The 14,781-nt window shown below is 33.0% G+C and overlaps 1 protein-coding gene across 2 annotated transcripts in view; it reads right to left on the reverse strand.

Annotated features, from left to right (window-relative positions):
• The window catches only part of PKHD1L1 (PKHD1 like 1), a 155,045-nt gene that overhangs the window by 72,600 nt on the left and 67,664 nt on the right, over positions 1-14,781 (reverse strand). For both annotated transcript variants that reach the window (XM_076005072.1, XM_012786304.3), the window contains exons 30-41: positions 14,147-14,268; positions 12,594-12,726; positions 11,958-12,153; positions 10,238-10,380; positions 9,898-10,002; positions 9,020-9,208; positions 8,073-8,243; positions 7,285-7,511; positions 5,558-6,542; positions 3,156-3,404; positions 2,291-2,440; positions 589-763 (exon numbers count right to left, since the gene is read on the reverse strand). In XM_076005072.1, coding sequence (XP_075861187.1) covers positions 589-763; positions 2,291-2,440; positions 3,156-3,404; positions 5,558-6,542; positions 7,285-7,511; positions 8,073-8,243; positions 9,020-9,208; positions 9,898-10,002; positions 10,238-10,380; positions 11,958-12,153; positions 12,594-12,726; positions 14,147-14,268 — 2,845 coding nt within the window. The remainder of the gene's footprint in view (positions 1-588; positions 764-2,290; positions 2,441-3,155; positions 3,405-5,557; positions 6,543-7,284; positions 7,512-8,072; positions 8,244-9,019; positions 9,209-9,897; positions 10,003-10,237; positions 10,381-11,957; positions 12,154-12,593; positions 12,727-14,146; positions 14,269-14,781) is intronic.

Genomic DNA, 14,781 nt, shown 5'->3' on the forward strand with positions numbered 1-14,781 from the left:
AGATAAGAGGCTGGAAAAAGCATAACAAGGTGATTTTGATTTATATTTGTGATGTTACTTACTAGGATTTGGGGCAAGTTATTTAACCTAATCTCAGTCTTCTAAGCATAAAATTAGGTTAAAAAACATCTCATAAACTAAGGCAGGAGGTTTCTGTGAGTAGTGAGGTGCCCGGTACAGAGTAAGTACTCAATAAATGTTAGCTATTGGTACTACTTTGTGCCTCAAGTGTGACTTATGAGCAGACAGGGACATATGACATGACTCTGTGTTAGCGCTGTGCCGGCATAGGAGAAGGCAGGCGTAATGGCTTGAGTCTGGCTAAAGTCAGTCAGTATGCTTTCCAGAGGTCTGGCATAGTGTATTTGGCTGACTAGAAAATTTATCTTTTGGAAAAAAGATATGAACAGCTGAGCAATTAATTCTCACAAGAGAAGAGAGAATAAAAAAGAATTACTTTTGCATGACTAAAATTGTGTATATTGAGTTTTAATCTTCTGAATGACATTTGTGACATCTCTTGCAGATTGGGACGGAAGCATCCCCATTTCAACACAAGGCTGATGCACGTGTGCATGAAGAGAGTACCTGAATCTTGATCCCACGACGGTCAGTCTGGTGCCCCCTGCTGTACTGCCACTCTTGGGAGATACTGCAGTGATAAATGGAGTCAGTGACTCCATGTAGGTAAACGGCGTGGTGGACTGTGACATGTCATTCCCATTGACCACACTCACTTCACAGGCTTGCTCAGGTCCCCTGCCTGTAAGAAGAGGATCAAACTGAGTGCAGTTCTGGCCATCAGGCCCTCATTCATTCATTTCCAACCTCCTCCCTTCCCCCTCCCCCACCAACATTTTCAATAACATCTTCCTTTTCCCACAATCACTTTCTGATATACACAGGCTATATGTGAAGTATTAATAATAGAGACCTCTAGCAATAGCCAAAAACATCACAAAGTTCATGTACATTACTGACAGGGAAGAAGCCCTTCCTTCCTCAGAGACTCTTATAGTAGAAAATGTTACAAACCTGTCCCCTTACTTTTCCAATTCTAGAGGATCCAACATTGCAAATTAGAGCAGGAAGGAGGGAAGAATTGCTAAAAGCAGGCACACTGACAACAGCAAGGGTGATAGCCGAGGGAGAGGAGAGAGACCTACAGAAACCTGATACGAGAACATAACAAGATGACACAGAGCCTGTGTTCAAACACCCCCAAATCTCAGCAAATTTTGAAATCATTGCCACATATTTTTTTATTACGATACAAACTCTGGTGTTGACATGATAAGTCAGCCCAGTCGTTTTCTTCATTATTCTTTAAGAAGTCAGAGGAAAGAAGCAAAAATGCTTAGAAGAGCTTCACAAGTATTGTTAATGATTTTAATATCATTAAATATTAAAAATATTTGCAAATAAAACATATCCTTTATTCACCTAGAATAGTCACGTTGTTTAAATCATTTCTTAAATGTTGTTAAATAATAACTAATATTTGTTATCTAAATTCCCAGATATTTAAACCTCACAACCTCTTGAGTTGGAGTTAATAATATCTCCATTTAGTAGATGAAGAAACTGAAGCATAGAGAAGTTAAGTGTAGCTCAAGTTAGGCAGTAAACGGCAAAATTGAGATTCAGAGACTCCTCAGAGCCCAGGCTCTTAGCTAATAACTAAAAATAAATAAGAGTAATAATAATAGCAAATAACATAAGTTCTAGATATCATTCCATCTACTTTATATACATGAACTTCTTAAACCTCATAATAATCCTATAAAGTAGGTGACTGTGATTAATCTTACTTTATAGATGAAGAAACTGAGACAGAGAGAGCTTAAATAACTTGTCCAAAGACACACAGCTGGGGTTCGAATCTTGGCAATATACTACCAGGGTTCATGCTCATGACTATTACATTATCCTATCTTTTAGGGAAGCCTAGTATGCCAATAGGAACTAAAAACATGTTCACCATTTGACGTGCTCAACAAACTAAGAGCCATCAGTTTATGTCATAAACTGAAACACTGTAATTTATTATAAAAAATTCAGATCCAGAGATCAATTATCAAATTGATAACCCAAATTTTACGACTCTTGAAAGACTTTTAAACCTAGAAAATAAAGTTCTGAAGAAATTGCTGAAAATTAGCACAGTCATAAAGTGATTTATTGATTACCCCAAAGAACCCAACAACTTGACAAAGAAATTCACACTGTGATCTTTATGAAATTAATAACCATTTCTCAAACGTTGCTATTCTTTTTTCTGACAACTTACCATGATTAGGTGGAATTTCACATAATAAAGTTCTGTAATCAGATCTAAGCCTGTCAATTGCACATTCTGAGCCACAAACTAATATAATTGAATTTTGTGGATTAAACCCAGTGCCTGTCACAGTCAAGATTTGACCACCACCAAAGCTCCCTAGTGAAGACAAATAAAAGGGGAAAACAAAGCTAATTAAAAGAAAACCTTTTCTGCATACATATTTGTTTAACATTATCTTAAAATCTAACTTACTTCCTTAAAACAGAAGTTACATTACATAAAAAGGTTCTTAGAACTGAAATTATATTATATTATTATATTAATGAAACAGAATCTCTTTTGATTGCAGTGTTTTAAAATTTTCACTGGTAAATGTCATATCTGGTAATTTATTTAAAGTATTTCTAGGAACTAAAATTTTATTTTAAAAAGATGTCACAAAGAATTTCAATGTAGTCAAAACATACATGGAAAATTACTATTTTAATTGAGTACATTCATTATATTTTCTTAAGGTTTTTAACTATTAAAATTATTTTCAAATAGAGAAAAGATACTAATTTATGTAGAAATAATTTCAAACCAGTGATGTCTAAATATGATTTTTAAAAAAAATTTCCATGTATGATTAGTCACTTTAAGTAGGACTAAATTTTAAATCAATTATACAGCACTAAGTGAAATATAAAGCATTATACTTTGAAATTTGATGTTTTGAAATGATTACTACTCTTGCATGTTTGTTTGTTAAATGCACACAGATAAAAATATTTGCAGCATGTTATCAGTGGCTGAGGAACATATTTTTTTCTAAATAAGTGTTTAACTGAAACAATAGAATATTTGTAGGTTCCTGCATATTCATGACTACCTTGGCTTGGATGAATATTTTGAATATTAAGTGGATACTCAAATACAACTGTGGATACAGCAGAGCCTTTTGTCTTATGATGCATCATAACAGGGAAAATGCCACCAGCATGATCGCCAGTGAGGCACTGCAACACACTGTCATTAACCATGGTTACATTACACTGGATATTATTTATCATCACGGAAATTTCCAAGATCTCAACACCAAAGTTAGACCCAGTGATCTCAATTATAGTTCCTGGAGGACCTTAAAAAAAAACAAACAAACAATATCAATATATCTAAATTTCAATCCTTACACATGCATGTAAAAATTTAAAGATATACTTCTTAACTTCTATAAATAAAGAATATCCAAGTGTTTTAAAACCAATATAAATAACATATATTGTGTCACATAAAACATTTTGACTATAATATATACTATAGTCTACTGTATATTAACAATAAGTGATTTATCTCAAAATTTATTGTTTTCCAGTCCTTCTGTCCATTCTACTGAGTTGCTAAGTTACTAAGTTAGGCTAGAAGAAAAGACAGGTGAAAGGAGAGCAGAGCTAGAGTGAGGAAATATGAATGTGGATTAGAGTATATTTTAAAGATGAGGTTTACTATTTTTTATTTTTGGTACTTTCTATCCTACCATTAGCAACTCTTTTGAGGATAGACCGCATTTTTCCTTAATTCAAATATTTTTAATAAATAAAACTTGATAAATTATGACATGTAAAAAAATAAATGTAAGATAGTAAACACAGGAAAAAGGAATTAATTTAAAGATGTATAGGTGAATGTTGATGTTAATGCCTTGAATGAGTGTACATAGAGCAAAATATTTCAATGTCTATTCTCTTGTCTCCTTCTTTTGACAGATTGTACATAGAGGGCATTAAACATATGGGATTTTTCATAGGTCATTCTAATGAATATCCAAATACCTAAGTTTTAAATAAAAATTAATCAATATAACTTGTTACAAATGCAGAGTCCTCAAGTAGTAGTTTGATTTTAATTCAAGTACTAATAGTAAAAATTACCATATAATTGATCACAGTGAGGATTACTTAAATATAAATCATTGAAGACCACAAATACTAATGAGATAATTCATGTCAGGAATAGCTTTAAAATACAACCTAAAAACTGTTTTATAGGTCTTAAAATTTTAATTGTGTTTGACATTTCACCTTTCAAATGGAACAGTGTTGTTCTATGTGATCTTTTGCCTGTCTCTTCAGTAAATGAAACAGCTCACTTCTGACTTGTCTATAAGTCTCATATATCTTCAAACACATTGTTTTGAAAGAGACATTCTGAGAGAGATGTGAAATGATATGGAAATAGGAACAGATGCTATTATTTGCAAAGATTACAAATATATGGGGAGAAGAGTGTGCCCTTGCTATTGTTAACATTTGTTTCCAAATGAACAAGCTTGATATATTAAAGAAAATTTCAACAGGAAACTTCTTGAAGGCAGAGAATACATCTGATCCAAACCTGATACATTTCCGTGTGATGTAAAGTAAAACAGACTTTTCTAAAAGGCTAACATTCATGAGTTCTTCATTAAATGAATGTACTATTCTAAGTTATATTACATGAATGAACTTCTTTAACTTTACAGGGTGGATACCTGAATGTATAATGAAATTCATGTTTAAAGAAACGTGTCCAAAGTTTTATACTGAAAATTAAAAGAATCAAGTTTTGAACCATTTGAGATCCATGCTGTCAACCATTACACAACAGCTGCCTCTTCAGAATTCATTACATAAACGATAAGCATTCCAATAATTTGAAGATTATCAGAAGCAGCATAGCATATTAACAAAGAACAAAGAAAACATTTCAATCTATTATTAGATTAGAAAAACGAGTCATACTTGATAATTAAGCACATCTTTTTTCATAACGTTTTCTCCATTGAATGTGCCAATTACCTCTTACAAAAAGAACTCTTGTGTGCTAATAAGTTAATAAGCAATTACAGTTTCATGGAAATAAGGTACTCTGAAAAACTCTCAATGTTAGTAAGATCACAACTTGTGAATTTTAACAAGTGTTTCTAGTGCCACATCAACATCCATGACATAAGTGAATTACCAGTTTGGGTCCATATTCACCTATTTCTTCCTCATTTGAAATTTAGGTCAATTTAATGGGAATTTTGTTCCTAAATGGAAGTTGAAATTTGGCCAAAAATGTTATCTCATAAATACATGAAAGATAATCATAAAATAGAGACTGCACATAACTTGAATCTCATGTATTAATTGGGTGAAGTGAGATTGTCTAAAAATACATCTTAATAAGTATTTACTGTTATTCCAATTCTATACTAATGAATATTGCTGATAATATGATATCAAGATAATAAAAAGGCAGATATTGACGTACCTCTGCTTGGGACAATTCCTCTGAGAAACGGAGTATCTTCTAGGGTATATGTAAATGGTAAAGGTGGATAAGCAATTGCATTAACCAAGATTTTAACACTGACCATTCCAGCTGTCCCGGCTGGAGTGTGGCAGTAGATTTCACTGGAGTTTACAGAAATAATTTGACAGGGGTCATCCCCAATAGTGACTGTGGTATTGCCTGGATAGAAGCCGTTTCCTGTGATCACCAAAACGGTTCCACCACCAATGCTTCCAGAAGTTGGTGAGACAGATGCTACTGCAGGGCTGCTGACAGTCAGGTTTCCCAGAGCCAAGCCTTTAGTTCCCACCACAACAATAATAGAATGAAGTCCAGCTGGGAGAGGAGGCACGAGAATAGTGATATTACTTTCATTAACATCTATTGCTCTGAACTGTTGATTTCCAATGAAAACAGTAATCTCCTCCAAGTCAGTTCCAAAACCTTCTCCTTCAATAAGAACTCTCTCAGATCCTTGGATAGAGTCTGGGAATACTCTGGTTATATAAGGAGTGATGCTTTCTAAATATGAAAAGCTGCAGTTCCCCTGACACTGGGCAGGCACTCCATGTATGAGAAGATCTACAATCACGAGATGTTGCGGAGCAGGGGATGTTTCACATTCAATGGCTGTATAATTCACTGATAGAACTTTACATGGGAGATGACCCATAAGGACTTCTACACCTGCAGAAGAGACTGCAAATCCAGAGCCTTTTATGGTCACTCTTGTCATTCCTGTAGTTGATCCTGCATTTGGCAACACCATGTCAATGTTTGGCAAAAGTACAAATCGTCTATAAAATTCATTGGACAGTATATTGATAGCAGTGCCAAAGTTGTAGACTGTCACAGTGACAATTTCTCTGATACCAACATCCATTGAGTTTTGAGGGTCAATATGACACATAATAGAACTGTCATTACTTTCTTCTACAACACAGGGGTAGCCACCAATTGTAACCTGAAAGTAAAATGAATATGAAATAGAACAAGTCAATATATTACTCAAGTATACACTTAAATTTTATACTAGCAACAACTATATATTTAGAAAGCTAATCATGTGCAAACATTTTTAATTCATAAAATTAATTTTGGGGGCTGATTAAGGTATATCTTGGATTAACCTTAAGACTAAATTATGACTGTACATGAACATTCACCACTACAGTTTTCATGATAGCCAAAAGGTGAAAACAACCCAATTGGCTATCAATCAAAGAATGGATAAATAAAATGTGGTCTTCCATATAATAGAATATTATTAGGTCATAAAAAGAAATGATACATGATACCAATTAGGTGAACTCTGAAAACATTATACTAGATGTAAAAACGATAGTTACAAAGGATCACATATTATATGATTCTATTTATAAGAAATGTCCAGAATAGGCAGTCTATAGAGACAGAAAGTAGATTAGAGTGGGCTGGGATGAAAAGAGGAGTTGGGTGTGATACCTAAGGGTTTGGGGGTTTATTTGCAGGGTAATGAAAATGTTCTAAAATTGACAAAATTTCAGTGATAGATGCACAGCTCTGTGAATATCCTAAAAGTTATTGAATTGTGCAGTTGAAATGGGTGAATTATATGCCATGTGACTTATACCTTAATGAAGCTAGTAAAAATTAAATTACAAGGTTATGGTCAAAATGTTTTTATTGGGAATGTAGTAATACAAAGGAGATTGTTATATGCTTACCTTATTAGCACATGTGAGATTACTGAAGCCATGTCCAGTAATTGTTATCAATTCATTTACTGTTCCAGTGGATGGAGTAATGTTGCTTATAGATGGTGAAAAACAACTTGAAAGCTCAAATAGCAATCTTTTTGAATTTTTAACCCCGGTATTATTCAGGCCACACACGGGTTCTGTTGCTAGGCAGCCTGCCACAGAGCTTCCCAAGTGCAAAATCTCAGGTCCTCCTTTAGACAAAAGAACTGTCTATAAGTCAGGAATAATATTCTAAACGAAAATTGTTTTCAAACTGTGTTATTCTTTCTTTTGATGATTGTGGTTAAATTCTGGTAAATATATATATTTTATAAATGACAAGAGGGTCCCAGGAAGTACAAAAGTATTAAAAACCTGGACAAAGATGGTACAGTAAAGAGAGAAGAGTGAATATAAAATGTATTTATTTTTCAATTTGTCCAAGGCCAGATCCCATAGGGCAAATAAACCAAGAACATCACCTCACATTTTAATATGTTTTCAGGCACATAGAGAATGTCAGAACTCTTTCACATTATATCTTATTTGAGGCACAGGAGGATTCTGGGAGACTGGTAGGAAGACATTAACATAATCCTTATTTTATGGAATAAATTCCAGCCTTAGAGAAGCCCAAATTCAAATTCATTCAAGCTCATGTGGCTAGTCAGAGTGAAGCACAGTTAGACCCAGTCATCTGCCTCCTACTCCAGAAAGATCACATAAACCTCAGATCACCTGTGTGACAGATTTTCCATCTTAAACCATCTTACCCTGAGCATATGTGGCTTCTGTGCTACCCACAAACAGGTGCAGGGGAATGTGCCTGGATTCAGCTGGCAAAACGTTAATAACTCCTTGGAGAAAAATGGAGTTAGCTTCATCAACATACCCGCTGCTATAATAATGGATTCCAGGTGAAGTAAATTGGTAAGAAAATGAACCTGCCATAAAATGAGATTGTACATAATAAATAAAAGCAATTAATGCATCTTGGTAAAGCGGGTGAGGAAATTTGAAATGATCATTTAAATGCACATGCAGATGACAGGTTTCTTATTTTTCATGTGTATGATATTTCAATAGGAAGTAGTAAGGCAATGATTCACTGGCTATAAAAAAGCTATCTTGTGTAATGAAATTACATTCCATGAAGACAAGATCCAGCATTAATTTTCTAGAAAACCACAGGAAGTCTGGCATAATTCTCCAAAATTTAAAGAAAACCTCAATGTGAAATGACAAATTAAAAAAAACCCAACAGCTTAGTTTTTGTTTATGAGCAAAAAGTTCAAACTGTTATGTGTACAGAACCAAACAGGAAATCTAAAAGACACACTTTACACTGAACTGTCCTATAAGAAACATTCATTTTAAAACTGATTCCAATCAACAAAAAGTTATTGCTTGCTACCAGATGGATTTGATTAAAATATATATTCGCATTGTATTTTGTTGTTTTAATGTTTTTCAATTAGTCAGTTATCACAGAATCAATAAAGATATTTTTAATATCGGAGCTCATCTTCATATGTACAAAATAACTTGCTTACGCTCATTAACATTTGTGTGACAGCAATAAAATACCAACTAAACTGCCTTGTATATTTGTATACATTATTTGTGCAAAAGTACTATATATTAAATCTAAACGAAATGTCATTTTATTATATCTAGGGAAAAAAGGCATGCTGCAAAATTCAATAAAGCAGAAACATACCTGACTTAGATTTCTGTCTTCCATTCATAAATCCTTTGCCATCGTAAATTACACTTCCAGGAGTGGAGACAGAGAAAACTCTGTATCCTATCCCCCTAAGAAATGGATGTGTTTGCCAGTGCCATGTCACTGTGTCCCCCACAGATATGTTTAAGACTGAAGGTGACCAGGCATAACCTAATCCATGTACTGGGAGCAAGAATTGAATCATATTTTAAAAGAAAAAAAGAAAAAGGAGTAAATTTCTTAGTAATTATCCTTGAAAACATTGCATTTTGTTGTACAGTCATTAGTGAAAACAACTGTTTAGTTAACATTGTAAAACTTTATTATGTACATAATTTAAACACTTAACAAAAATAAACAGAAATAATGGCAAGTAAGATAATGAGAAGATAAAGAAAAAATAAGTCGCACAACTCCCAAAGTGATGCTCAAGAGACAATTTGGAAAAAAAGTCTAAAACTCAAGAAATAAGTTATTTAGAAATGTTCCATGGAATATTTTTAAAGCTATAATCAACTATTTAAGCATAAGAATTTTCTGAGGCATAGAGGCATGCAAAAATCAATATAATTTTGATTTGAAGATTCATTTGGAAATCTATGACTGATAAAAAATTACAGTAATTCATGAGGTTCTGTACTGCCACAAAACCAAATGGCAATTCCTGAAGTTAGAAATTGTAAAGTGTAGCCATCTAGACTCAAGCCTACCACTGATTCACTCCCTATGTCAAGCGAATACCACTGACAAATTATAAAAGAAAGAGCAATACTTATTCTCTGAATAATTTGAAATATAAAATAAATAAAAATCAAATTAATTCTCAGATAAAGTGCTTCCAGTATTCACAATATATAAATTTTGGTTGATACCTGAATCTTCCCCGTTGTTGGTAATCCTGAATACATTCCCTGTTGACTGAAGTGTACATTTTATGACCTTTTCAGATGATGATATAACATTGCAAGGGAAGGACCCTACAAAGAATAAAGATGGGAAAAAAAGAAAAAAAAACACTTTCTCAAATATTTTTGTAGACTATACACACGAAGTATAATAAACAGCCAAGGCCCTTCAAAAGCTCTGTCTTATACAGTAGTATCTTTGGTATATTTTTTCTGATAGTAACCATGTGTGAGTACTAATTGTCTATAGCATATCCTTTAAGCTGAGAAAAACGATAGCAGCCCTCCTGTGGGATGAAGCTTTTACCTAAGAGCACAGTATTCTCAGTTGGTATCGGGCTAAATCCAAAACCCATTACAGTGATTTCAGTTCCACCATACAAGGATCCTCTCTGTGGAAACATGTTGGTCACTTCCAAAACATATTGTATTGAAGCATTTAACTTGTCTCTGCAAAAGAAAAATGGATAGATTTTTCAGTGGGCTTCCTACTGTTCATATTGCTAAACTCTTGCTAGGATATTACTCCTTTAGAAAGAGGAAATAATTGAAAATTTAATTACATATTAATTTTTTAAGCTAGACAATCTGGTAATTAGCATAACATCAATTTGGTCAGATGATATATTTCATAATTTTTCCCTAACTGTGAAAATTAGATTTCTGGAAAACTCTAATCACATAAGAATTTGAGATAAAAGATCTTAAAATGTTATGGAAAAATCGGTTATGAGAACTGAGGTCACAACAAATACATTTAATCCTTTAAAATATTTTTTTATTTTTGTTAAAGTTACACAAATAACAATTTTGGGTAATTACTTTGAATTTATCATTCAATGTTTGTTGGAAATTTGTCAGGATTTCATTTCCCAGTATTTCAATGAGAGGGGTGTCAATTTATTTGGCTTTGTTACAATGTATCTGCTAGGAGGCCATGAAAATGTAAGCGCTTTTCTGACCTGACTCCCATATCCCAGCTCCCTTCCTAACTGTAGAGGGCAGAGAAACTCAGGTGAGTGGTTGTGTTAATTTTTATTTAACTTCCACATGTAACTGAAGTGGTATTTCTTGAACCACAACCTGTATTCAGGTGTGAATGGTGTCAATTCTGCCCGTTATATTGTCAAGCCACAGCACAAGCTAACAACTCTTCTAGAACCCATGTGAGCTCCACCCTGTGAATCTAAGAAGGGTCCTGAGGTTTACATTTATTTGTTACTCATCTTCCTTCACCTCCTCCAAGATTTCACTGCAATCATCTCTCCTTCCACTTTGACATCAGCTTTACTTGGCTTTTTTTAGTCCCTAAATTTCAATTTCTTCCTTTTCTAAGTATTCTAAACCAATAACTTTTTCATACCAGAACTAAAATTTTACCAGTTAATAAACAGTTTCAGGGGGAAAATTTTTTAAATACTTACAGAAAATAGGAGTTGGAGAAGGATTGCCTCTATCTTCTCCTTCAGATAGCCAACTCCTACCCATTTCATGGTTTAATTGTCACCTTTACTGAAAATTCTTCCCTGTTTCTCTGGATGTTATCTTTCTCTATCATATACTTACAGAACTTCATACCTCCTATTCATAGTATTTATTACATTTATAATTAAGTTATTGATTTAATCCTCTGAATCTATCTCTCCAAGAAAACTGCAAGCACCATTAATGCGGGAGACATGGCCATAAATCCAACTGGCAAAACTGAGTAAATACCTGCCCCCTAAAAACTCCTTGAGAAATATTTTCTAAATGAATAAAAATCATCGGATATATACACCAGCCTAGTTGCACAGAGAATTTTACAACCTGATCTGAGTGATATTGGTCTCAAAACTAACTGTCATATTGCATTTTATGAGATATGCTCAGAATCTTTTGCAAAAGGAAAGGTAACGATAGAAAATACAGAAAGGTAAGGAAAGCAATTGACATATTATAGGTTAATGCCTATTTCTTTTCCTATTCCCAATTCCATTAGCACCCTGTGTTTTACAACTCCATCAAGTTTGTGTTCATTATCATACCTTGTTGATGCAAAACCCCAGTTTCTGACTTCTACATAGATATCATGTTTTCCAGGAGACAATTTGGGCGAAAGGCATCTAATATCTGTGAAGTTCCAGTGAAGAATTTGGCAGGTTTTTCCTCCAACATACACCACCATATCTTGTGTGAGTTCATTTCCAAAGTTATAACCCTTAATTGTTAAATTAACTTCTTCTATTATTTTAAAAGAAAAAAAAGTTTGCAAAAAGGTTCAACTTATTATCCAGTGTGAAATTTGCGTATTAAATAAACAAATTCATAATTCATCTTTCATTGAATTTAGGAAATCCTAACACTTTCAGAGCCAAAAGGAAAAACAATGAAAGAGTTAATGGTGGCCATGTCAAGATAAAGTTTATGTTCAATTGTTTATAAAGGAACAAAAGATAGCAAAGTACTTTTAGAAAATAAAACCTAAACACTTCTCATTGCACATGTTCAAAGTGAAATAATAAATAGACTAGTCTATGGTAAAACACATAAAAACATACAACTTATGACGTTTTATTTTTAAAAACAAAAGTTCAAGAGAAGCTATGTTTCAAAAGCCTTTCTAGAAGTGGTTTCTATATATATATATGTCTAATAATTGATCTTATTGAAGAATATCTTACCTAATATTGTCTGTACTTTTGGACTAAAGTCAGTTATAACTGGTGTCTGTAAACAATTATAACTAAAAGCATCCTTTGCTGTGGCTTGAAATCCATTGGTAATGACTGAAATATCAACTGTACCCTCAATTCTCTAAAATAAGAGGGAAAAATTAGAAAACATTAAATGTTAAGATTCACAAATCACCCCCCCAAAAGATACACAAGTCCAATGGCTGAAAATAGAATTATTCAAAATAAACCCCTGAAGATGTTTTGTTTCAAAGTCCTGAATTAGAATCAATTATCAGATATTTAGAAAGTTGTGGTGTCAAACATAGGTTACATGTTTGAGTTCTCAAAATAAAGGTATTTGATATAGTGGTTTTAAGGGTTTTATGTTCAATTTAAATGCATTTATATTATTGGATTTTTGAGGACTCCACAATATAGTTGTGATGGTTTGAACAAGTGATTCTCTAATTGATAAAACATAAGATATCTAAAAGTTTTAACTTTTTGCTCTTAAGATAAGATTTAAATGTAATTTTTATTCCTTTTCACTGATAAATCATGTTATTATACTTTTGCTGACTTAGTTCCAGAATCCATGACTAAGTACTTGAATCCCCTATGAAAAATATTTGGTACTTTCACTGATAGAGAACCTATACATTTCCAAATTAGTATAGAAAAAACATCTTCCATCATCTAATATTTATTTAATGCACGCTCAATGTTTAACCAAATGACAATTTTACTCCTTGTTTTTAAAATTTCCTATACACTGTCATGGTATTTGAATGACAATTTTTAAAAAGTAAGTTTTAATTGACAATATCCCCTAGATTCTCATCTCTGTCATTCAACCCAACACATAAATTTCTTTTTCCTGCAGATTGCAACTACTTAATAGCCCTACTTATTCTGCTACCTTTTAAAAAATGTCAGTGACCAGATTTATCATCCTTTTGCACATAATAAGGAAACCAGAGCCTTGGTTTAAATTTAAAGATTATTGTTTAAAAATAAAGAATTATGCTTGGTCCTAAAATACAATATTCCATTGAGAACTTGACACTTTTTGTGAAACTTTAATACATTTAAAAATATATATTCATTTTGGGAAACTAAAAATTTCTAGATTTGCTTCCCTGATGTTTTTAGACTGTTTATTAGTACTGAATCTTTTTTATCCTTTGATTTACCTGGTAAACTCTCATTTACCCTCAAGCATTGATAGGACATCAACTATTCTGTGAAACTGTTTCTGACACTCTCTCCACTGTATTTTATCTTTGGACTTACCTCTATTAATTCAAATGGAATACATTGTTTAATATTAGTTTATATGTCTGTATTTTTTCATGATTTTAAGTATCTAGAATGTGGAGATAATATTTTGTCTTTGACACTTAGCAGAAAGATATTGAAGAAATAATTTTTAAAGAGCATAACAGAAACTCTGCAGTTCCTAAGCAAATATACCACTTGTTAAACCCTCCACTGAGATGTTCCCTAATTCATAATATTTCAGACTTTGGAGAAGAAATGATGGAAATCAGAGGGCTTACTTTTGGTGTCCTGCAGGTTATCCCATTCCAATCCCCTTCAATTACATTGCAGGTTTCATTTCCAACTAATACCATGGAATTTTCATTAAAGCCAAATCCAGATAGAGTCAGCAGAGTACCACCTTTATAAAAACAAAAAAAAAACCAAACAAACAAACAAAATCCCAGATAACTATAGCAAAAAGAAACTTCTGATCATTTGAGAATTGTCTAATCATCCAAGAGACGGACTGGCAAATAGATCAAAGATCAGACTGGAGACATGTCCTATCACCACCATGCATCTGAACCTAAGCTTTAAAGCCTGGAACTATAAAGGAGTTAATAAAATAACATGGATTCGCAACTCACATTTGCTTTGGGGCATTGTTATAAGTGACTTCTATTTTCCACAGTGCCTTCCTCACCATAAGAAAAAAAAATGCTATTTCCATTCACTCAACCATTCCATGAGTGGAAAAGGTGAGTGAATTAGGACTTTCATCAAATCTCAAATTTTAATACTTCTAAGTAAAAGAAAAACTAAGAAAAAACCCAATAAAATAAAATAAATCACACTAAAAAGATCAAAACCAAAGTACAAAACCCAAAACTAAGCCTGGAAACAAGTAAAAAACACAAAGGAAATGAAACAG

The sequence above is a fragment of the Microcebus murinus genome, chromosome 7 (assembly GCF_040939455.1).
Source record: "Microcebus murinus isolate Inina chromosome 7, M.murinus_Inina_mat1.0, whole genome shotgun sequence".
Taxonomy (NCBI): domain Eukaryota; kingdom Metazoa; phylum Chordata; class Mammalia; order Primates; family Cheirogaleidae; genus Microcebus; species Microcebus murinus.